Genomic DNA, 26,187 nt, shown 5'->3' on the forward strand with positions numbered 1-26,187 from the left:
TTGCACCATCTTGCTGAAAATAACCGTTCGGTATTTCACTTAACACGAGTTCTCCTATGAATGGGTACAGAATATCACTGCAGTATCGTTGTGCGTCTATTGTTTCGTTGAAAAATATGGGACCCACAATCCAACGTCCAGAAATTGAAACCCAAACTCCTATTTTCAAAGAATGAAGTGGTTCCTCATGAATACACAATAGATTTGCAGTACTCCACATACGAGAATTTTGCGAGTTCGTGTATCCGGATAAATGAAACCATGTCTCATCAGCGAAAAACGTTTCATTAAGAAATATCCCTTCCATTTTGTTGAACGCAATTTTTGACCAATTTGACAATAATGCAGTCTCTTGCCATGATCGGTATTTTTCAGTTCTTGCACGACTGTCACTTTGTATGGGAAAAGTTCTAATTTTCTCCTTACAGCTGTGTGGGCCGTTCCGACACTTAAAATCAATTTCCTGGGCGAGTTTTCTTACTGACTTGTTCGGACTCGTGGACATTTTATCGGAAAAATCGAGTAGTTTATCCTCAGACAAAACGATAGGACGACCACTTCTCGGTGCATCTGTCACTGAACCTGTACTTCGAAATTTACTAATCAAATCTCGCACAGTATCCCGGGAGTGGTGTCTCCGGGAAAATTGAATTAAATGTTTGACGAAGTGAAACTGCGTATTTACCGCCAGCTTTGAACACTTGTTCGACTAAAAATACGTTTTCTTCAATGGTTATCATTTTAACAGTGACAAAAACGAAACAAACGAACGAAGGAACTAAACTTAAACGTTCACGTCAACACGTAACGACACACACCAAAGATACTACTGACGCTGGCTGAGATGAACGAAACAGTGAAATGTGTGGAGAGTCCACTTGAAGGGAAGTAACCCAGCAGGCGAACAAACATACGGCACGCGTGACTAACAGTCATACGGCACTGCGGAGAGACTTTTTGAACACCCCGTATGCGATCAGCCGACCAGATTTGCAGCTTTCAGAATGCTCTTTCCCAAGAGCCGCGCCATAAGAACCTCGCCCTTCGTCAGAGTCCCTTACACTATGTCAGTGGTGGTACGTCCGATGACTGTGGCACAAAAAATATCAAGGTAGCAATGATCGAACAAGTTTATTTATCGAAGATTAGCAGCACATCTATTCCGACGTGGACAGAAAAAAAAATTTAATAAGTCACTTCTTCTGGTGGATGAAGGCCAGTTAGCCTGTCACTGAATATACGTTCATAAAGCACACAGTTAATAAAAATCTACATCTACATCTACACGGATACTCTGAAAATCACACTTGAGTGCCTGGCAGACGGTTCATCGAACCACATTCACAATAATTCTGTGTTATTCCAGTCTGGAAAGGCGCGCGGGAAAAACAAACATTAGTAACTTTCCGTGCGAGCTCTGAATTCCATTATTTTATTACTATGATCATTTATCCCTATGTAGACCACTGTCAAAAAATATTCGCGAATTCGGAGGAGAAATTTGATGATTGAAATTTCGTGAGAAGATTCCGTCGCAACGAAAAACCCCTTTGCTTTATTAATGTCAAATGGTTCAAATGGCTCTAAGCACTATGGGACTTAACACCTGAAGTCATCAGTCCCCTAGACTTAGAACTAATTAAACCTAACTAACCTAATGACGTGACACATCCATGTCCGAGGCGGGGTTCGAACCTGCGACCGTAGCAGCAGCGCGGTTCCGGACTGAAACGCCTAGAACCGCTCGGCCACAGTGGCCGGCTTTATTCATGTCCACCGCAAATCTGGTATCATGTCAGTGACACTGTCTCCCGTATTTCGCGCTAATACAAAACGTGCTGCTCTTCTTTGAACTTCCGTCAATCCTATACGATGCGGATCGCACACCGCGCAGCACTATTCCAAAAGAGGACGCACAACCGTAGTGCAGGCAGACTCACTAGTAGATCTGTGGCATTTTGTAGGTGTTGTGCCAGTAAACCGCAGTCTATGGTTTGCCTTTCCGACAACATTTTCTGTGCGTTCTTTCCAATTTAAGTTGTTCGTGATTGTAATTCCTAAACATATCGTTGACTTTACACCCTTCAAATTTGATTGATTTATCTTGTAACTGTAGTTTAACGGATTCCTTGTAGCACTCATTTGGATGACCTCACTGGCCGAAGAAACTGTAAATCCAGCAGGGAGCAAAACTGTCTAAGTCCGGCGAGTAGCCGTTTGAAAGTTTAGGAGGAATAAATTAACTAGTCCCCAAGTCTGGTACGAGAACAGAGTCTTCGTCTTCTTCGGCGAGCTCCCATGTTCTCAAACTCGGACATGAATGACAGTAACGTTGTGGAGGCGGTTCTCGAGTGAGAATCCTGGTTGCTGGGATGCTCGCGGAATCGGCGAATGGCCCAGAGAAACTCACTGGAAGCAAACTTGTCTGGTCTCGCTCGAGCGCTGCACTAAATACCGCTCGGTCCAAGGATACAGCCAAACTTATTTTCTATCACGTGTCTTGTGGAAGAAAATAGGTGCGTGTGGCTTGCGGCCTCTTGCGTCGTTTGGGCGAAGGTCGGAGCGTGGCCGACTGTCTTCTGGAAAATTGTCACCTATGTGCTAGGCATCTTCGAACCACTGATGTGATGTTGGTTGCCGACACCGCAGGCGTTAAGACTCAGTACAGCAAGTCGATATCCCCAGTATAGCTTGCTGTGCACTGTTCATAATGTTTTGACTAATCACTGTACAGCTTAGTAGGATATAGAATTTGCAGATATTTCTTGTAAGCTTTATAATTTAAATAGCAAGCAGCGACAAGTATGATTAAAAAATGGTTATTTAAAACAGACTATTGCCTCGCTATGTACTCTTCATTGGTTTGGTGCAGTGGCGTGTATTTCTGTGCTACGAATTCGTCCTGAACTTATGTTATATCTACATCCGTGGTTTTTTTTTTTTGTCATCAGTCTACTGACTGGTTTGATGCGGCCCGCCACGAATTCCTTTCCTGTGCTAACCTCGTCATCTCAGAGTAGCACTTGCAACCTACGTCCTCAATTCTTTGCTTGACGTATTCCAATCTCTGTCTTCCTCTACAGTTTTTGCCCTCTACTGCTCCCTCTAGTACCATGGAAGTCATTCCCTCATCTCTTAGCAGATGTCCTATCATCCTGTCCCTTCTCCTTATCTGTGTTTTCCACATATTCCTTTCCTCTCAGATTCTGCATAGAACCTCCTCATTCCTTACCTTATCAGTCCACCTAATTTTCAACATTCGTCTATAGCACCACATCTCAAATGCTTCGATTCTCTTCTGTTCCGGTTTTCCCACAGTCCATGTTTCACTACCATACAATGCTGTACTCCAGACGTACATCCTCAGAAATTTATTCCTCAAATTAAGGCCGGTATTTGACATTAGTAGACTTCTCTTGGCCAGAAATGCCTTTTTTGCCGTAGCGAGTCTGCTTTTGATGTCCTCCTTGCTCCGTCCGTCATTGGTTATTTTACTGCCTAGGTAGCAGAATTCCTTAACTTCATTGACTTCGTGACCATCAATCCTGATGTTAAGTTTCTCGCTGTTCTCATTTCTACTACTTCTCATTACCTTCGTCTTTCTCCGATTTACTCTCAAACCATACTGTGTACTCATTAGACTGTTCATTCCATTCAGCAGATCATTTAATTCTTCTTCACTTTCACTCAGGACAGCAATGTCATCAGCGAATCGTATCATTGATATCCTTTCACCTTGTATTTTAATTCCACTCCTGAACCTTTCTTTTATTTCCATCATTGCTTCCTCGATGTACAGATTGAAGAGTAGGGGCGAAAGGCTACAGCCTTGTCTTACACCCTTCTTAATACGAGCACTTTGTTCTTGATCGTCCACTCTTATTATTCCCTCTTGGTTGTTGTACATATTGTATATGACCCGTCTCTCCCTATAGCTTACCCCTACTTTTTTCAGAATCTCGAACAGCTTGCACCATTTTGTATTGTCGAACGCTTTTTCCAGGTCGACAAATCCTATGCAAGTGTCTTGATTTTTCTTTAGCCTTACTTTCATTATTAGCCGTAACGTCAGAATTGCCTCTCTCGTCCCTTTACTTTTCCTAAAGTCAAACTGATCGTCACCTAGTGCATTCTCAATTTTCTTTTCCATTCTTCTGTATATTATTCTTGTAAGCAGCTTCGATGCATGAGTGTTAAGCTGATTGTGCGATAATTCTCACACTTGTCAGCTCTTGCCGTCTTTGGAATTGTGTGGATGATGCTTTTCCGAAAGTCAGTTGGTATGTCGCCAGACTCATACATTCTACACACCAACGTGAATAGTCGTTTTGTTGCCACTTCCCCCAATGAAAGCCACCATACGGTGCGTGGCGGAGGTTACCCTGTATCACTGCTAGTCGTTTCTCGCATATAGAGCGAGAGAAAAACGAAGGTCAGTGTGCCTCGGTACGAGACTAATTTTTCGTATCCGCAGCTCGTGGTCTAGTGGTTAGCGTTGTCGCCTCTGGATCACGGAATTCCGGGTTCGATTCCTGGCCGGGTCGGGGATTTTCCCGTTCGGGGAGTGGATGTTTGTGTTGTCGGCATCATTTCCTCGTCATTCATGAAAGTGGCGCGTATGGACTGTGTAAAGATTGGAACTTGGCACGAGTGCTGATAACGGCGGAGTTGAGCGCCCCACAAACCAAATATCATCATCATCATCGTCATTATCTTCTTTGTCCTTACGCGACATGTATATTTGTGGCCGTAGGATTGTTCTGCAGTCAGCTTCAAATGTCGGTTCTCTAATTTTTCTCATTAGTGTTCCTCGAAAAGGCCAGCGGCCTTGCCGCATTGGTAACACCGGTTTCGATCAGATCACCAAAGTTAAGAGCTGTCGGGCTGGGCTAGCACTTGTATAGGTGACCATCCGGTCTGCCGAGCGCTGTTGGCAAGCGGGGTGCACTCAGCCCTTGTGAGGCAAACTGAGGAGCTACTTGATTGAGAAGTAGCGGCTCCGGTCTCGGAAACTGACATACGGCCGGGAGAGTGGCGTGCTGACCACATGCCCCTCCGTATCCGCATCCAGTGACGCCTATGGGCTGAGGATGACACGGCGGCCGGTCGGTATCGTTGGACCTTCCTGGCCTGTTCCGGAGGAGTTTAGTTTTTTTTAGTTCCTCGAAAAGAACATCATATTTCCCCCAGGAATTCCTATTTGAATTTCTGAAGCATCTTCTTGTTGTTCGAACTTACTGGTAACAAATGTAACAGCATGTCCATGAATTGCTTCGATGTCTCCCTTTATTTCGGATCCCAAAGACTCCAGTAATACTCACGAATAGGTCGCACTGGTAGCCTGCATGGGGTCTCCACATTATGGGTTTGTTTTTCCTACTTATTTGGATTCCCTAAAATTTTTCTATATTTAGAGCAAGCTGCTGTTCATCATAACGACTAGAAATTTTATCTACATCGTATCCTCTTAAAGTCAATCATCTTCGACATCTTACTGTACACCACAGCATCAGCAGGTAATAGCTGCAGTTTGCTGCCAACCCTGTCCACCATATCATTTATGTTCACAGAAAATAACAAGCGGTCCTCTCACACTTCTCTGAGACACTTCTGACGATAAACCTTGTCTCTGATGAACACTGGCCGTATTGGGTTCTGTCACTTAAGAAGTCTTCGAGCCACTCGTGTACCCATTTTGAAGTTATCACATTTTTGCACATGGACTACTGAGTTCTGTTTAATCCTCTGGAAACTGCTGTAACACGTACCATTCTATGTTTTATGGCAGCACACACACCAAACATTTACTAAATGTGAACCGCCATTAAGTGTATAACAAAAACAATGTCAGTAATTTTTTAGAACACTTCTCTTGGAGTAAAGCGCATTTTTATTACTTAAAAACGAACATTAACATTCACAACAGCAAGAAACTTCTTTTTTTATGAACTTACCGGTTTCTGTCTGTTTTGGACCTCCTTCAGACCTCACACTGAAATGTGTACGTACAATAGAATTGGAGAGATGCAGTAACATATAAAATACATCTTACATAACAAAGAATGAAAGAAGTTATACCCATGACAGTGCACATCGTCACTTCCACGCCGCTTCGATGGTAAATAACAGTATTGGTCAAGCAGTATATTCACTTTCACGATCTAAGACGAATAGGCAACCACTTGCATGTATTTTTGCACGTCGACCTGCATGCCAGTACGCATTTGTCATCCAGCTGCTATTACAGCTATCAGATCCTCCCCTGCTGGATGGCACATACCGATATGACCACGGCGTCTCCATGGGAACCTTTAGCGTCGCCTAACCACCATCTTCGTTGCCATACAATCTAAGAGTTTACGATAAATCTCCACAGACGGCTATCTATGTTTCTTCTTCTTCTTCTTCTGCTTTTACGGCCTCATTGGACCACTTCAGTCAATCATTTCTGGTCCTCTTCTTTGGTATTTTCCCCTTCCGAGTGGCCCAGTATCTCTTCATTCGTTCCGATGCTTTTCGTCGTTCCTTATCTGTAAATACCCTTTTCATTGTATGTCGTTTGTCAATTTTTGGTTTAAATCTTATTTCTGTGTCCCTCAACTTCTTTAAATTTGGCGTTTTGTTCTGCAAATCATCCAGAGTTATTTCCAGTTCTTCCATATCCTCTCTTATTTCCTTAAGCCATCCTCCTTGTTGTTTCAAATTCCAGAGTTTCTCAATAATTTTCCTTGATAATCTGGTTTCTGGTGTCCTCAGAATGTGACCACAAAAAGAGATCCTTTTCTTTCGTATAGTATCAGTGATGGGCTCCAGTTCTCTGTATACCACTTCATTTGGAACTATCCGCCATTGCCCAGCTTTTTGATATTTCTTATTTATGCATGTTCTAGTAATTGTTCTCTCTACTTTTAAAATTTTGTCAATTCTGTTTTTCTGGGTGACTTTAAAAAGAGTTTCACTTCCGTATGTAACCTCTGGTTGAACCACCGTCTTGTAATGTTTTAATTTTGTTTTAATTGATAGACATTTTTTATTGTACGTAGACCATGTTAGTTTTTGAGCTTTTATCATTTTATTAGTTCTTGCTCGCCATGCAGGTTTCTCGTCCAATTTATGTGTTATAATTTCACCCAGGTATTTAAATTGTCTCACTATTTCAATTTCCCTATTGTTCACTGTGATGTGATCTATTACAAGTGGATCCGTTACCATTATTTCAGACTTTTCAAATGATATCTGGAGTCCTAATTTTTGTGCTATATTTTGTAAGCTTGTTGTTTGTTTCGTGGCTTCCTGAATATTATTATTATGTTTATATATACATATAATTCACAGATTCACGTACCGCTGTTTATAGCAGTTACTTTACATAATATAAGGAACCTATTTCTTCATCTGTTGTTAGCTTTCGTCTGGATATTTTGTGTAACACTTTGCTGTAACAAGGTCAACGACCTTGCCGCAATGGTAACGCCGGTTACCGTCAGATCACCGAAGTTAAGCCCTGTCGGGCTGGGGTAACACTTGGATGGGTGACCATCCGGTCTGCCGAGTGCTGTTGGCAAGAGGGGTGCACTCAGCCCTTGTGAGGCAGACTGAGGAGCTACTTGATTGAGAAGTAGCGGCTCCGGTCTCTTACACTGACATACGGCTGAGAGAGCGGTGTGCTGACCACATGCCCCTCTGTATCCGCATCCAGTAACGCCTGTGGGCTGAGGATGTCATGGCGGCCTATCCGCACCACTGGGGCTTCATCGCCTGTTCTGGTGGAGTGTACTTTTTTATTTCAACAGCCGTTTGACGTCCTGTATGCCTGATTGGATATCGCTGCTGTAATTCGGTGTGCAGTGGGCGGAGCATCGCGTATTTAGGCAACAGTTGTGTTGCTCTCCTTAGCAGTTAACGCTTGTGGAGTCGTAGCACCTGCTCCATTCACAGCCACTATCTTCCCTCATCACTAGAATTACTTCTTTTATTGCCGGCCGAAGTGGCCGTGCGGTTAAAGGCGCTGCAGTCTGGAACCGCAAGACCGCTACGGTCGCAGGTTCGAATCCTGCCTCGGGCATGGATGTTTGTGATGTCCTTAGGTTAGTTAGGTTTAACTAGTTCTAAGTTCTAGGGGACTAATGACCTCAGCGGTTGAGTCCCATAGTGCTCAGAGCCAGCCAGCCACTTCTTTTATTATTTGTTATTCAAGGTGTACTTCATAACTTACTACACTCCCTCTTATTCTATTGTACGTACATATTTCAGTAAGGGGTCTGAAGAGGGTCTAAAAGAACCCGAAACCGGTAAACGCATAAAAAAGAAGATTCTTGCTGTTTTAACTGTTCCTGTTTGTTTTTAGAAAATAGCGTTACTCTTGCGGAGCTGCGTAAACACGATTTCATGAGGGTGAAGAGAGATACACTGAAGATCTCAAGGAACTGGTATGGACATACGTATTCAAATACCGAGATGTGTAAAAAGGCAGAGCAGGCCGGTGTGGCCGAGCGCTTCTAGGCGATTCAGTCCGGAACTGCGCGACCGCTACGGTCGCAGGTTCGAATCCTGCCTTTGGCATGGATGTGTGTGATGTCCTTAGGTTAGTTAGGTTTAAGTAGTTCTAAGTCTAGGGAACTGATGACCTCAGATGTTAAGTCCCATACTGCTCAGAGCCATTTGAACCAAAAAGGCAGAATACGGCGCTGCGTTCGGCAACGCCTATATAAGGCAACAAGTGTCTACCGCAGTTGTTACATCGGTTACTGCTGCTATAATAGCAGGTTATCAAGATTCAAGTGAGTTTGAACGTGGAGTTATAGTCGGTGCACGAGCGATGGGCACAGTACCCCTGAGGTAGCGACGAAGTGGGAATTTTCCCTTACGACCATTTAGCGAGTGTACCGTATCCAGGTATCCAGTAAAACATCAGATCTCCGTCATCGCTGACACCGGAAAAGATCCTGCAAGAACGGCTTCAATGAATACTAAAGAGAATCGTTCAACGTGACAGAAGTCCAACCCTTCCGCAAGTTGCTGCAGGTTTCAGTGCTGGGCCATCAACAAGTCTCAGTGTGCGAACCATTCAACGAAATATCATCGATATGTGATTTCGGAGTCGAAGGCCCACTCGTAAACTCCTGATGACTGCACGACACAAAGCTTTATTCCTTGCTCGGGCCCGTCAACACCGACATTGGACTGTTGATGACTGGAAACATGTTGCCTGGTCGGACGAGTCTTGTTTAAAATCGTATCGGGCGGATGGACGTGTACGGGTATGGAGACAACTTTATGAATCCATGGACCACGCATGTCAGAAGGGAACTGTTCAATGTGGTGGAGGCTCTGTAATGGTGTGGGGCGTGTGAAGTTGGAGTGATATGGGACACCTGATACGTCTAGATATGAGTCTGACACCTGCATCCGTCCATGCCCATTGTGTATACCGACGGACTTTAGCAATTTCAGCAGGACAATGCTACACCCCAAACGCCCAGAACTGCTGTGGACTGGCTCTAGTAAGATTCTTTTGAGTTTAAACATTTCCGCTGGCCACCAAAGTACCGAGATATGAACATCGTTGAGTATATCTGGGATCCCTTGCAACATGCTGTTTAGAAGAGATCTCCACCCCCTCACACGGATTTATGAACAGACCTGCAGGGTTCATGGTGTCAATTTCTCTCCATCAGTACTTGAGACATTATTCGAGACCACGCCACGGCATGTTGCGGCACTTATGCATGCTCACGGGGGCCCTACACGATATTAGGCAGGTGTACGAGTTTGTTTCGCAGTTCAGTGTGTAAAACTAGGGAAGGAGAGTGTAGAGAAACTTTTGGGAGAGAGGATGCAAAAGCGAGAAAGGTAAGGAAACGGTAAGAAGTAGTAGAAAGATAAAGAGGTGAGGGAGCAGGCAGCAGGAAGAATGGGTATTGAGGTGAAGGAGAGAGGCATGCTATCTGATGAAAAGTGTCTGGACACTTATTAGTCGAGACTAACGTGGGCTGTCTACGCCATTCGTCCTTATGACGGACTGAACCCTGCAGTAGACACTTCGAGTGATGTGTGTGAACGTCTGTGGAGGAATTGCAGCCCATTCTTCAAGAGCCGAGACCAGAGAAGGTAGTGATGTTGGACGCTGTGGGTCTCGTGCGAAGGTGTTCCATGGGGATCAGGCCTGGACTCTGGGCAGGCTTGTCCGCTTTAGGAATGTTGTTCTGCACGAACTGCTGCCTCACACAGACACGCGGAGTATTCTCACGCTGATAGAAACAATACTCGTGTCCTAACTGTTCCTTTACTGCAGTTCCCAACCTTTCTTAGATCATTACCCCTGAATAACTGGACATTAGCAAGTACTACCGGCCCCCCCCCCCCCCCCCCTCCATTATCACCAACTTTCGAACCTGACTAAACCGTAGAATGAAAGAATTTTCTTCCAGCGCCTTTATTTTCCAAATTTTGAAAGAGGAATGATATTTAGTATGTGTGTAGTTGTGTGTGTTAGAGCGATTGACGAAGGAATTCGTGGTGCATCACAAGTGCTATCCACAACTCCTTCTGGGATAAGAAAGCTGGCTATCCACAGTGAGGGCAGACACTTGTTACAAAACGTGCTTCCCCTGCATTACTCCTCTCCATAGCGGCACTTGCTTGACCTGCACACTGCAATCCCATTTAAAATGAAATAAGTTCAGATGTTTGCAGTATACTTATTGTTCGTAAATAACTTGGTTGTTGCACGCCTTACTTCTGAACTGGCAGAGATTGGAAGACTTCAGGCAATTAATGCTTTGTGTCTAACGATTCTAATAATAATAATAATAATAATAATAATAATAATAGCCGGCCGGAGCGGCCGAGCGGTTCTAGGCACTTCAGTGTGGAACCACGCGACCGCTACGGTCGCAGGTTCCAATCCTGCCTCTGGCACGGATGTGTGTGCTGTGCTTAGGTTGGTTAGGTTTAATTAGTTCTGAGTTCTAGGTGACTGATGACCTCAGATGATAAGTCCCATAGTGCTGAGAGCTATTTGAACCAATAATAATAATAATAATTACACTGTGTACAGCACTTTAGTTGCCCTTACGTAGTTACTGCTGTGTCGTGCTGTCAGTTAATTCATCTAGAGACAAAATGATCTAGAGAGAGTTTCTGTATGGTGCGAAAAGTGGCAATTGGCACTCAACAAAGAAAAGCGCCAGATCATCCACATGGGTACTAAACGAAATCCGATAAATTTTGGGTATACGATAAATCGCATAAATCTAAAGACTGTCAATTCCACTAAATACCTACGAATTACACTTACGAGCAACTTAAATTGGAAAGACCACATAGATAATATTGTGAGGAAGGCCAAACAAAGACTGCGCTTTGTTGGCAGGACACTTGGAAGATGCGACAGATGCACTAAAGAGACAGCCTACATTACACTTCTCCGTCCTCTGCTGGAATATTGCTGCACGGTGTGGGGTCCTTACCAGGTAGGATTGACGGAGGACATCGAAAAAGTTCAAAGAAGGGTAGCCCGATTCGTGTTATCGCGCAATAGGGGTGAGAGTGTCGCTGATATGATCCGCGAGTTAAGGTGGCAGTCACTGAAACAAAGACGGTTTTCTTTTTGGCGAGATCTGTTTACGAAATTTCAATCACCAAATTTGTCTTCCGAATGCGAAAATATTTTGTTGACACCCACCTACGTAGGGAGAAATCATTATCATAATAAAAGAGAAATCAGAGCTCGCACGGAAAGATTTAGGTGTTCCTTTTTCCCATGGGCCATTCGACAGTGGAATGGTAGAGAAGTAGTATGAAAATGGTTCGATGAACCCTCTGCCAGGCACTTAAGTGTGAATTGCAGAGTAACCATGTAGATGTAGATGTATCTCTCTCGAAGCGAGTAATGAAGCAATTTCTGGACTACTGCGGTTACTGACTGCAACTTGGAGAAGACATTTTCTTGAGATATTTAGCTTTTGTTATGCCTATGTCCCACTTTTATATCAACGATGTACGGGACAAAGTGCATCATAAGTGTGTATTTGGTGGACTATGTTATGAAACTGTATCCTCCACCACATTAATGCTACTAATTGAGAAAAAGTAATTATTGATAACTTAGATGATCAGTATTAAAGTCTTACAAAACTGTGATAACAGTAATGATCTTTTGAGAATAATCTAGTTTCGTGACTGAAACAGAATCGAATCGTTTAGTTTTCACCTCTGAGAAGATTTAATTTTAATGTAGGTTGATTCTTACAAAGAAGAAGACAGCAACCAGCCATTATTAACACTGTTACATTTTTAAGTAAACAGCGCCGTAACCGGTTTCGAACTGGCAAGTTCATCATCAGACGGCTGTTCACATGATTTCCAAGATACACTTTACATAATCGTTAGTGGAAGAATAAAAATCGAAAACTGACGACTATGTAAAGTGTATCTTGCAAATCATGTGAACAGCCGTCTGATGATGAACTTGTCAGTTCGATACCGGTTACGGCGCTGTTTACTTAAAAATGTAACAGTGTTAATAATGGCTGGTTGCTGTCTTCTTCTTTGTAAGAATCAACCTACATTAATTGTATACATTCACGGTCTCAAAATGTCAGTTTTAGACAAAAGGGCAATTTCATTTTACTCCGGGGAAGGGGGGGGGGAGGGGAGAGGAGGAATTACCACCAGGTTGGGCATCGTTCATCGCTGCTATACCCTCTGCAGCTCACAGTGCTGGTAAACGTGTTTGTATCTTTCCAGATTCAGCTTTTTCTTCAGCAAAATGAGTGGACCACCCACAAACTACGAGAAAAAAATATATATTGTAAGACAACCTCCTCCATACATCAGTTTTGGACCTACAGGTAACTTTCTTCAGGCATTCGCCAAACTCAAAGCCTTCCATGGGAATGCCACCGATTATAGCGTGATCCATGACTCCAAATCAGTCGTTCCCCAGCCATCCGCAGTCCTCTGGCGTCGCCCTTTACACCTCCTCAAGCGCCGCTTACCGCTGACTGCATAAATGTGCGTCTTATGAGGAGCTGCTCGACTATTCTTTCAACCCTTACGCATAGCCATTCTGCTGGTTCTGCTGCTGATAGTCGGCCGCGGTAGTCTAGCGGTTCTAGGCGCTCAGTCCGGATCCGCGCGACTGCTACGGTCGCACGTTCGAATCCTGCCTCGGGCATGGATGTGTGTGATGTCCTTAGGTTGGTTAGGTTTAAGTAGTTCTGAGTTCTAGGGGACTGATGACCACAGATGTTAAGTCCCATAGTGCTCAGAGCCATTTGAACCATTTTTTTTTTTTTTTTTTTTTTTTTGCTGCTGGCAGCACTGTGGAACTCACGAGTGTTTCCTTCCACTGGTTTACTGCTACTTTTTTACAACCAGCCTCCGCCTGTGCTTCTTGCTTCACGTTTCCGCTTCATAGTCACATTACCAACAGTCGAACTGGACAGCTGTGGACGGGCTGAAATGTTCCTGATGGACTTGTTACACACGTGAGGTACAGTGACTAGTCATGTTCGAGATCACTGACCTCTCCTGACTCACCTGATCTGCCATTACCACTCCTCTGCTGCCCCCTTTTGCGCTGGCTGGTCTGCGTCTTAGAGCATCTAGTGATCAATTCTGTAGAGGGATGACTGGATACTTTACATCAGATAACGTCCGCCCCGATAGCTGAATGGTCAGCGTGACGGAATGCCGTCCTAAGGGGCCCGGGTTCAATTCCCGGGTGGGTCGGGGATTTTCTGTGCTCAGGGACTGGCTATTGTCTTCATCATCATTTCAGCGCCATCCGGTGCGCAGGTCGCCCAATGTGGCGTCGAATGTACTAAGACCTGCACCAAGGCGGCCGGACCTGCCCCGTAAGGGGCCTCCCAGCCAATGACGCCAAACGCTCATTTCCATTTCCATGAGATAGTGTCCACAGCTCGTGGTCTTGCGGTAGCGTTCTCGCTTCCCGCGCACGGGGTCCCCGGTTAGATTCCCGGCGGGGTCAGGGATTTTCTATGCCTGGAGGTGACCGGGTGGTGTTGTGTCGGTTTCATCATCATCATCATTGGTGCAAATCTGCAACACACCAGATTACTTTAAACTAAAAATTTTAACAACTCACACAAACACACAGAGTATGCACCCCGTAGGAGGGATGGAAATGGTAAAAAACACTCACATTAAAGAAATTACTTGCCACCGAAAGTGCAACTTCTTTTTAAAAGAAAACTCTTACGGTGGAAGGGTGGCAACTTTATATACTAAAATGACCATTTAAACAAAAACCCATGAAATGCAGTCTTACATAAAATATACAAACATGCTCTACATTACACCTATACCGCCTCTCAAGATGATAGGCAATATAAAAACATATTTCAGGAATTCGGCCTTTACACCTTAAGCAATAAATTCATTAACACCGAATCCGACAAACGTGACAGAGGCAGCTATTAACGTACGGCAGACCGACAGACAGACAGACAGACAGACAGACAGACACTAACTGCCTAACACATGCGGACGAGAGACAGACGAGCAGGCTAGGGACGAGAGACTGACCAAGCACAGGTAGAGTTTAGCAAGTAAATGAAACAACATATCACGAATCACTTAATTTCTAATAAACTGCGATGTCTGGCAAAGACCTGGCGCAGCACCCCCAAAACGCTCTCCCGAACCGTCCGCTGCCAGCCGCTTCAACGGACGCAGGAAGGCGCGCCGATCTCCCGTCTCACGGCGTCGCAGCTCGCACCGGCCAGACCGAAGCCGTGGGTTGACTCGCCGCGAAGCCACTACCCCTCGCTATACGCCGCGGCCCACTGGACTGACGTGGCGACCTCACATGTGCCTACACTCAAGGCGGACAAGTCATCTCGTGTCTCAGTGCGCGACCGACCAACCGATCGATCGAACCGCAAATGACCATTGCTTGAACAAACTCGAGCAGACTGGAGGCCTAACACACACTAGCACTCCGGACGACAGACAGGCAGACACTGACTGCCCCACACTGACCCGGTTGACCAACTGACCAGACTCGCCCCTTAAATGCACGTGAACAGGCTACCTTTCCCCTTTCCCACCAGAGGGAGACACCAAAGTTGCGATTGCCACAGCGGTGCCACCGCCAGAAACGGAGGGCGACAGCTTTACACTACGCGCTGCGGCGCGCTCTTCAAAACAGCAAATTTTACCTCGGCTCAATCATCATTCATCCTCATTACGGCTGGAGGAAGGCAATGGCAAACCACCTCCGCTAGGACCTTGCCTAGTACGGCGGTGCGGGACTCCCGCATCGTCCCCTACGCTCCTCGGAGTATGGGACCCCATCTACATCTACGATTACTCTGCAATTCACATTTAAGTGCTTGGCAGAGGGTTCATCGAACCACAATCATACTATCTCTCTACCATTCCACTCCCGAACAGCGCGCGGGAAAAACGAACACCTAAACCTTTCTGTTCGAGCTCTGATTTCTCTTATTTTATTTTGATGATCATTCCTACTTATGTAGGATGGGCTAAACTATTTTCGCATTCGGAAGAGAAAGTTGGTGACTAAAATTTCGTAAATAGATCTCGCTGCGACGAAAAGCGTCTTTGCTTTAATGTCTTCCATCCCAACTCGCGCATCATATCTGTCAGACTCTCTCCTCTATTACGTTGATAATACAAAACGAGTTGTCCTTTTTTGCACCCTTTCGATGTCCTCCGTCAATCCCACCTGGTAAGGATCCGACACCGCGCAACAATATTCTAACAGAGGACGAACGAGTGTAGTATAAGCTGTCTCTTTAGTGGTCTTGTTCCATCTTCTAAGTGTCCTGCCAATGAAACGCAACCTTTGGCTCGCCTTCCCCACAATATTATCTATGTGGTCTTTCCAACTGAAGTTGTTCGTAATTTTAACACCCATGTACTTAGTTGAATTGACAGCCTTGAGAATTGTACTATTTATCGAGTAATCGAATCCAACGTATTTATTTTGGAACTCATGTGGATCACCTCACACTTTTCGTTATTTAGCGTCAACTGCCACCTGCCACACCATACAGTAATCTTTTCTAAATCGCTTTGCAACTGATACTGGTCTTCGGATGACCTTCCTAGACGGTAAATTACAGCATCATCTGCGAACAACCTAAGAGAACTGCTCAGATTGTCACCCAGGTCATTTATATAGATCAGGAACAGCAGAGGTCCCAGGACGCTTCCCTGGGGAACACCTGATATCACTTCAGTTTTACTCGATGATTTGCCGTCTATTACTACGAACTGCGACCTTCCTGACAGGAAATCACGAATCCAGTCGCACAACTGAGACGATAGCCCATAGGCCCGCAGCTTGATTAGAAGTCGCTTGTGAGGAACGGTGTCAAAAGCTTTCCGGAAATCTAGAAATACGGAATCAACTTGAGATCCCCTGTCGATAGCGGCCATTACTTCGTGCGAATAAAGAGCTAGCTGCGGTACACAAGAACGATGTTTTCTGAAACCATGCTGATTACGTATCAATAGATCGTTCCCTTCGAGGTGATTTATAATGTTTGAATACAGTATATGCTCCAAAACCCTACTGCAAACCGACGTCAATGATATTGGTCTGTAGTTCGATGAATTACTCCTACTACCCTTCTTAAACACTGGTGCTACCTGCGCAATTTTCCAATCTGTAGGTACAGATCTATCGGTGAGCGATTGTAAGTAGGGAGCTATTGTATCAGAGTAATCTGAAAGGAACCTAGCGGTATACAATCTGGACCTGAAGGCTTGCCAGTATCAAGCGATCTGAGTTGCTTCGCAACCCCTAAGGTATCTACTTCTAAGAAACTCATGCTAGCAGCTGTTCGTGTTTCATATTCTGGAATATTCCATTCGTCTTCCCTGGTGAAGGAATTTCGGAAAACTGCGTTCAATAACTCCGCTTTAGCGGCACAGTCGTCGGTAACAGTACCATCGGCACTGCGCATAATCATCATCATCATAATCATCATCATCATCATCATCATCATCAGTGTGCAATACCAATAATCTGGAGTTAGTATGAAAGTGTGCATGAAGAGCGATCGCGCTCCAACTCAGATGTGCTGTACGCATTTGTGTTCACAGACTGCGGCAGATGGATCTAGCGTCCAAAGGAGCGTGATGGATGCGCTGCTGGAACGGCTGGAGCGGTGCCTGCGCTCCGAGGCCATGTCCGTGCTGGACAGCCTGGAGGGTGCGGACGTGGCCACAATCTGGCCAGGCGTGGAGCTGGTGAGGGTGGACGGCCGGTCCACTCAGCGGACCAATGGGAAGGGACACAGCAGGTGAGGCGGAGGACCTGTCCAGTGTCCAGGGACACTGGCGATCCATCGGTAGGCCGTACAGGTCTTTCTACGTTTGGGCCAGTTAGGATTACGATAGGTTTTATGTGGCCTAACAGAACTTCCTGTCCTCCGCCAATATCTTCACCTCAGACTATCACTTACATCTAACATCCTTGACTATTTTGTATGTCCATCCTTTTAGCAGGTAGTCTCTGGGACGACTGCCGTTTAGTATCGTGACAAAAAAGAAATACACCTACAGCCGTCCTTATGATTTTATTTTATTTTGTCGCTACCAGTTTCAACGCTTCATTGCGTCATCTTCAGGCTGTTTTTGATGCGGTACAGGTTGATATGACGGGTTATGCATGAAGGTCACATCAACCTGTACCGCATCAAAAACAGCCTGAAGATGACGCAATTAGGCGTTGAAGCTGGTAGTGACAAAATAAAATCACATCAAATCATAAGGACGGCTGTAGGTGTTTTTATTTGTTGTCCCTGATTATTAGCGACGAAATTCGCCAACAGCCTTGTAATTGAGATGTTATTTAGTTTTATTTTATTACTAGTTTCGGCATTCCGCTATGCCGCCTTCAGGCTCCACATGCATTTCTCAAAAGTAAACTATATTGTCATATAGTGCCTTATATTCCTGGATGTCATGAATTCAAAACTGTATCCCAAGTGTTTCATTCGAAGACTGAATGATGCACATGGGATACACTTTTGAATTTATGACACCGAGGAATATACGGCACTGTATGGCGATATCTTTTACTTTTGAGAGATGGATATGGAGCCTGAAGACGGCATAGCGGGATGCCGAAACTGGCTGTCAAAATAAAATAAAATAACATGTCAGTCATGCGGCTATTGGCGAATTTCATTGACAATTACTTGACCAGCCGATGTCCCATGTCCATGATGGATCAACAGAGGTCCTTGATTATTTATTGGATATATGCCAAGTTCTTCCGCCTTAACTGCTTTGGCTATCTGGAGACACTTCCTGTCCAGCCCAAATTCACAGCTCGTTGCACACTACTTGAGTAGCGCGCCCTGTCCACCATTGTCATTACTGACAGCTTCCCGCTGATATATGGATATGGTGTCTATTCTTTCGGACATGTCCGAAAGAACAGACGCCATATTCATATAAGTATATAGTGTTGGTAATACCGGCCACGACCTCCTTCTTCTGTGCGGACGCTCACATATTCCCCGAACTCTTACGGCACTTGGTAAGAATGTCTTCCACGAGTAATGAGTGTGTTGGGTAGGGACACTACGAATGTAGTGTGTGGACATATAAGGTGAGAATGTGGGTCTCGCGGGAGGCGTGCGTGGGATAGTCCCTGCAGTCGCCCTATGCTCTGTGCCCTCCTTGGCTCAGATGGATAGAGCGTCTGCCATGTCCGTGCCGGGGCACACATTTTCACCTGTCCCCGTTGATATATATCAACGCCCGTCACCAGCTGAAGGTATTAATATATGCTTCCAATTTAATCCTAGCTTCGGGCTGATTGCTGAATGAATTCGGGAGAGAGACTGCACAGGCATTTATATGTATTTGTGGCGTCTGTTCTTTCGGAGATGTCAAAACAACTGATGCCACACAGGCATAAGTATGTACCTGCACTTTCGTTGTAATTGTATTTGGTTTGGCAGTATGGCTCGCCAGCCGCTAGATGTAGCTTTTCTCTTCGCTGGTGGCGGGTGTTAGTACTATCACATGATTTCGCTTTACAAAGTAGAAATGGCTGCGCTACTCTCCATTTGCACCAATGAAAACCAGCGTTCTGTAATATCTTTCTTTCAGTTCAACATGGACTCCAAACCATGATGCACAGTAACATTATTCACATGACAAATTCATTCCCGAAGATGAATACCTATGTTAACGGCTGAAACATGTAACTCTATGGTTTGTATGAAGTCATTTCTTTTTGATGTGCTGAGGACGGGCTGTGCCCGAAACGCAGCAATAAATAAAAGTTTTGGAATAGCAAGTGGCCAGTTATTCTAGCGACCTACGCACCAGTGGGATAACTGTACTCAAGGTTTCGAGATGGTCACAGACCTTCTGCGGGACTTCATGTCGCACCTTAAGTTCATTACCAAAGGTAAATTATGCTTTACCTCACAGATAAAATCCTACGTTGGATTACTCTGATTAGATGATTACAAGTACATAAACAATCTTTACGGTTAAAGAGGAGAAAAGTTAAGACATTACGGTACAGTAATCAATCAAAAAATTATCTATGAAGTGGGATGGTTGAATATCTTCATAAACGATGGATTGAGTGATATAAATAGGAGAGAGAGAGAGATTCAAATAAAGTGAATGAAGGAAGATGTTAGTTTAGTGCGTTGCCAAATTTGACGTATTAAAGATGAACAACTTCACATTTTAAAGAACCGTCCCGGCATTGGTCCAATGTTGCACGAAAGACGTCCGCCTCTGGTAGCTGAGTGGTCAGCGCGACAGAATGTCATAGCTACCTCCCGGGTTCGATTCCCGGCTGGGTCGGAGATTTTCTCCGCTGATGGACTCGGTGCTGTGTTGTCCTAATCATCAGCATTTCATCCCCATCGACATGCCAGTCGCCGAAGTGGCTTCATCTCGAAAGACTTGCACCAGGTGAACGGTCTACCCCACGGGAGGCCCTAGCCAAACGGCATTTCCATTTTACTGGAGAGACAACGGCGTTCGAAACTGAAGATGTTCCGAAATGTGGTTTGAAATCTAGTCTAGTAGAATCAGATGTCAATTTATTGGGTTCAGATAAGTTAAGAATATTAAAACCGATTTCCGAACACGTAGCAATGATATTAGAGGATGGAGAAGACGTTTCTATGGACTCTTTAAACTTCTAATTTCCTGTAGAAGAAATAAGCGAATTTTTGAAACCAGAAAAGAATAGCATACGACGATTGAAAATTACGGGATGTAATAATGAAAATAAAACAGAGTAGAGATAGAGTAAAAATTGAATTAATGACAGGAACAAATAAATATGAAGAATAAATTGGCCAGACAAGAAATTGTAGTTACGAATTAAGGATTTTTTTATTGTAATTTGTTAGATTAGGAAATGAGACACTTAAAGTAGTAAAGGAGTTTTGCTATTTGGGGAGCAAAATAACTGATGATGGTCGAAGTAGAGAGGATATAAAATGTAGATTGGCAATGGCAAGGAAAGCTTTTCTGAAGAAGAAAAAATTGTTAACATCGAGCATAGATTTAAGTGTCAGGAAGTCATTTCTGAAAGCATTTGTATGGAGTGTAGCCATTTATGGAAGTGAAACGTGGACGATAAATAGTTTGGACAAGAAGATGATAACGAATAGAAATGACAGATATTTCAATAGAGGCACAGATCTCATAACTGAATCACGTTGCATGAGGATGTCGTAAGAGGAAGTGGAAAAAAAACCTGTGTTCTGGAATATAATTTTGACATGATAGTCAGATAGTGATTGTGCATCTGTGAGAGATTAGAATTAGTGCACTTTTTGTTTGAGGAAATTCTCGAGGGTGTAGAACGTATCATAAAACAAGGAAACACAGTACATAATTACAAAACGGAAGAAGAGAGATGCTAACGTCTGTTCCGCAGATCCTATGTGAAGTGATTCTCGTGAATATAGAATAAGTCAAAACATCTTAAACATATTTTCGTTTAAGAGGTAATAACAAATTTGTCACAAAACATAAGTGTAAAATACTCTGAGATGAGATGCATGTGATAATGAAATGGCCATTGTAGCCCCTCATCGTCAAAGAGAAATAGCAGCTTACAGCACTTATTCACATCCATCACATTATTGCAATGAATATGTGCAGAAGCCAGATTTTGCGTAACGTCCGCGTTATTGAATAATATTTGCACATAAGACGGCTCTACTAATAAATTCGTCAGTGGAGTAGGAGGATCTGGCTGTCAATAAATTCTTTAGCTTCTCTTAAACTAAACTTTACTACTAGTGAAATTTTTTGTGGCTGCTGACACGATGACGATTAATACTGAAATTTCTCATTGCGTATTACAGTCACTCGCTTAAGATAACAGTAGTATTTGAAGATAGTGACCATACAGTACTTTCAAATGAACTCCCATGTTTCCTTTTTTAGTGAGATTTCAGTGTATGTGTTTTGCACATTCATATTAAACATACCAGTTTCAATAACAAAATGAAATTGACTGCATTCTTCTGTTTTTTGTCTAAACAGTGGTATAATTACTATGGGTATTAACTGGTGGAGGCATGCAGAGAATAAGAAGCAGACTAGTACAGGCAAAAAGGACATTCCACGCTGAAGTCAACTAGTATGAAACATAAGACTTATTTGAGGTCGACATTTCTGAGAATGTAGGACAGTAACACAGTATTGTATGGTAGTGGATCAGGAATTGTCGTTAAACCTGAGAAGAAGAGAATTGAATGGCCTGAGATGTGCTGTAGAGGGAAGTTTAAAATCAGGTGATAAAAATGAGGAGGTTCTGCGGAGAACTGGCGAGGAAAGGAGTATATAGAAAATACTGACAAGAAGATATCAGAAAATGATAGGAAATGTGTTAAGATATCAGAGAATAACTTCCATGGTGCTAGAGAGAGCTGTAGAGGGCAAAAACTGTAGGTGGGGTCTAGGTTGGAATACCTCCAGCAAATAATTGAGGAAGATGGGTGCTCATACTGCTTTTAGATGAAAAAGTTGGCGCAGGGGAGATAGCCATAGTAGTTCGCATCAAGCCAGACAGAAATCTGAAGAACCCAAAAAAAAAGTCAACTGTCCCTGGAAGTTTTGCAGCTGGTATCGCTGATGTTCTTGCGTCAAATAATCATTGCCCAAGTAGCAACTGCAGTTCAATTTTACTGACTAAGTATTTACGCCAGAAAGATATATGGGGGGGGGGGGCAGTCAATAAGCAGTGTAACACTTTTTTTCTGGAGAAATTCGGCTAAAAAAATGCGAAAATTGTTGTGGGATATTGTGGAGTATTCCGGATTCAGTCCCTATAGTTTAATGAAGCTCCGATATGTGGAGGGGCTATCGTCGCCTTTAGAATGGTGTCTGTAGCGTATGTGCGCTCGAAGCAGAGAGCAGACATTGAGGTTCTTTAGGCAGAAAACCAGAGCGTCGCAGATTTTCATAGGCGCTTGCAGAATGTCTACGGAGACGTTGTAGTGAACAAAAGCACGGTGAGTCGTTGGGCGAGGCGTCTGCGAGGCGTGCCAGCTGACCGCACACAGCTGAGACTCCTGCATTGTCGGAACGTGCGGACACTCTCATTCGAGGTGATCGACACCTTGCTGCACAACTGGAAGTCTCTGTTGGTACTGCCGACACACTCGTCCACCACTCAAGGGTTTGTGCTCACTGGGTTCTTGCCGCCTGACAGAAGATCATAAGCAGAAACGAAGAACCATCTGTTAGGAATTGCTTGCACAGTACCAGGCTGATCGTGGCAATGTTTAGCCGAACGTCGTCACAGGCGATGTGAAACATGGGTTCATCACTTCGAACTGGAAAGAAAACGACAATCCATTGGGTGGGCCCAGTCCTCCGAATAAAAAGTTTAAAGCTGCACCCACTGACGGTAAAGTGATGGCGAAGGTCTTTTGGGACTCTGGAGCGGTTATTCTGTTTGATGTCCTCCCTCATGGAGAGACGATCAACTTTGTAGTGTATTGTGCTACCCTGAGGGAACTGAAGAAACGACTTCACCGTGTTTGTCGTCGCACAAATGCAAACAAATTTCTTCTTGAATGAGATTTTTACTCTGCAGCGGAGTGTGCGCTGATATGAAACTTCCTGCCAGACTAAAACTGTGTGCCGGACCGAGACTCGAACTCGGGACTTTTGCCTTTCGCGGGCAAGTGCTCTACCAAGCTTGGAAGGTAGGAGACGATATACTGGTGAAACCTTCCCGTCCCCTCTATACCTCTTTTGTTAATGATAACCTTCCCTTTTACAATAAACTATGAAACCTTTCCTTAGGATTTCTATCTCTTGCTTAATAATAACAAATGAAATCTTCCCTTTGAAATTTATTCTCTTTCTCAATCTTCGCATACATATTTAATTACTGCTTATTAAAAGTGATTTTCTGATTATTTCGACGAAGCATAGAATGTGTCGTCGTCGTGGCCCTCAGTCGTTATCTGCAATAACCCAAAACTGTTCCTTACCTTTTTTACTGTTACTGGGTCGCCATCTGACTGCTACATCGAACTGCGATATGAATGTACTTACTCCGGTTTACTATACTCTATTAACTGCTGGTGGGCTGTCATAATAAGTGGCTGTATTTATTACCAAAGCTGACGTTATTCTTTAATAGTAAAGCTGACGTTATTCATTAATTAATTTGACTGAAGTTACGTAATTCATAGTTACTTTTTCTTGAAAACAATAAAATTTTTGCAAAGTTTTACGTTGATGGTTTTTGGGATCGATTATAATCAGTAATGCAACATTGCTGGCAAAAATTAATTATATTCTGAAAACGTTTCTTCAAATATTTACTGCTGGTAATGAAATGAATTTACAAACGTTCAAATGGGACTTAATTTTTACAATAATCTTACGACTAGCATTGCGCAAACATACCTTCAGTAGTCTTGAGTTTCTCAAAAAATTAATTCAATAATATTAGTTGCTCTTATGATAGTAGTTAGCTGATGTCTCTGTACATCCGTTTATAATCTCTTGTAAATCATAGCTAGTGGCTGGCAGGCACACCGCTCCTCTCAACCTCTCGCTTCAGACCTGCTACCGGCTCGCTTGACTTATCAGTTACTACTGACTTCCTACGAACGCTTAAGTGCGGCCTCTCCTGCCAACAATGCTTTCTGGTGCAGATAATCCCTGCTACCATTACAAATTGTATCAATGCGCGGTCTTTACCGCTCTTTTCTTAAAATGTATCCATACGTGGTCTCTCCCGCCCTTTTAAAAATTATATCAATGTGCGGTCTATCTTGTGAACAATACTTTGGTGCAGACATTCCCTGCTACCACAATTATTTCTAACATGACAAATATTAATCATTCCTACTTAATCCTATTAATAAAATATAAACATCTTTCATTAATTGTGGTTCGACAATAGACAATAGAAATATAGACGTCTTACACTGGCAGAAGTAAAGCTGTGAGGACGGGGCGTGAGTCGTGCTTGGGTAGCTCAGTTGGTAGAGGACTTGCCCGCGAAAGGCAGAGTTAGAGTCTCGGTCCGGCACACAGTTCTCCATGACAACGCCAGACCTCACACAAGTCTGTGTCCTTAGAGAAGATCAGACAGCTTCAATGGACTGTTCTTCCTCATCCACCCTCCAGCCTTGATCCTGGACCTGCCGACTCCCATCTGTTTGGACCAATGAAACATGCACTCCGCAGCAAGCAGTACGTGGATGACGGGGAGGTTACTGACGCACTAAGACGTTGGCTCCCATGTCGACCAGTTAATACCATGAGGGTATACAGGTCCTCCCAGTCAGATGGCGTGTGGCCGTCGCACTGAACGGAGAGTATGGTGAAGAACAGGTTTTGTAGCCAAGAAAGTGGGGAGTAACTGTTGTACTGGAATCCTGAATTAAACCAGCTTGCTTTCAGAAAAAAATTATTGTATTACTTATTGAACGGCCCTCGTGTAAATAAGAGGGAGTGTAGCGTCCTACCTGTGTACGTCACTTAGTACTTTTTGGTTTCTTTAATGTTTCAGCGACAACACGCTAGGTAAAGACGAAGACGACAGGTGGGCGGCAATTGCAGTGGACAAGTTGGCAGCCCTGCTGAGGTCGCACGCCATCAGGCTGCGTCTGCCATCAACTGCAGACGACGAGCGCGAAGAAGGTGAGGCAACACTCTCATTGCTGCCGTTTTGCCTCTTCTCCGTGTTAATTCTGTCCTCTGTCCAGTATGTTTCGTTTAGTTACCAACTCTGTCTTGAGAGCGTGTTTGGAGCGATCTTTCCACATATTACCTTCCCAACACGACTCGTCACACGTTCGTTCGTTGGACTGCCATCAGTCAGTCTTCATCTCCTTTTGCTCAGGGATTACACGGTAACGAAGCATGTTATTTTCGAAATTCTGAATTCTTGTAAGCCTGTTTGGACTGGGAGCATGCCTCATGGCTACAAAAAAATGGTTCAAATGGCTCTGAGCACTATGGGACTTAACTTCTAAGGTCATCAGTCCCCTAGAACTTAGAACTACTTAAACCTAACTAACCTAAGGATATCACACACATCCATGCCCGAGGCAGGATTCGAACCTGCGACCTTAGCGGTCGCGCGGTTCCAGACTGTAGCGCCTTTAACCGCTTGGCCACCCCGGCCGGCTGGCTACAGTTGTTAAACTTATTATTATTATTATTATTATTATTATTTACTCGTATGGCCCCTTTGGAGGGTACGAGAAATCAACTTTGGTTTTTTCGTTCCTTTCGTTCTTGGGTGCACCTCTTTCCTTTTGCGGACTTCGTTCTTTCCTGAAATCCTGTCATTCTACATCCACATCCATACTCCGCAAGCCACCCGACAGTGTGTGGCGGAGGGTACCTTGAGTACCTCTATCGGTTCTCCCTTCTATTCCAGTCTCGTATTGTTCGTGGAAAGTGTTGTATTGGAATCCTGAATAAAACCAGCTTGCTTCCAGAAAATTTTTTTATCCTCATGGTCTCTTCGCAAGATACACGTAGGAGGGAGCAATATACTCCTAGGTGAAGGTATGTTCTCGAAAGTTCAACAAAAGCCCGTACCGAGCTACTGAGTGTCTCTCTTGCAGAGTCTTCCACTGGAGTTTATCTATCATGTCTGTAACGCTTTCGCGATCATTAAATGATCCTGTAACGAAGCGCGCTGCTCTC

The 26,187-nt window shown here is 44.0% G+C and overlaps 1 protein-coding gene across 1 annotated transcript in view; it reads left to right on the top strand.

Annotated features, from left to right (window-relative positions):
* Positions 1 to 26,187, top strand: part of LOC124552351 — a 110,349-nt gene that overhangs the window by 28,812 nt on the left and 55,350 nt on the right. Inside the window, exons 2-3 of the mRNA XM_047126619.1 lie at positions 17,104 to 17,303; positions 25,040 to 25,170. Of these exons, the coding sequence (XP_046982575.1) occupies positions 17,104 to 17,303; positions 25,040 to 25,170 (331 nt within the window). The remainder of the gene's footprint in view (positions 1 to 17,103; positions 17,304 to 25,039; positions 25,171 to 26,187) is intronic.

The sequence above is a fragment of the Schistocerca americana genome, chromosome 10 (genome assembly GCF_021461395.2).
Source record: "Schistocerca americana isolate TAMUIC-IGC-003095 chromosome 10, iqSchAmer2.1, whole genome shotgun sequence".
NCBI lineage: Eukaryota > Metazoa > Arthropoda > Insecta > Orthoptera > Acrididae > Schistocerca > Schistocerca americana.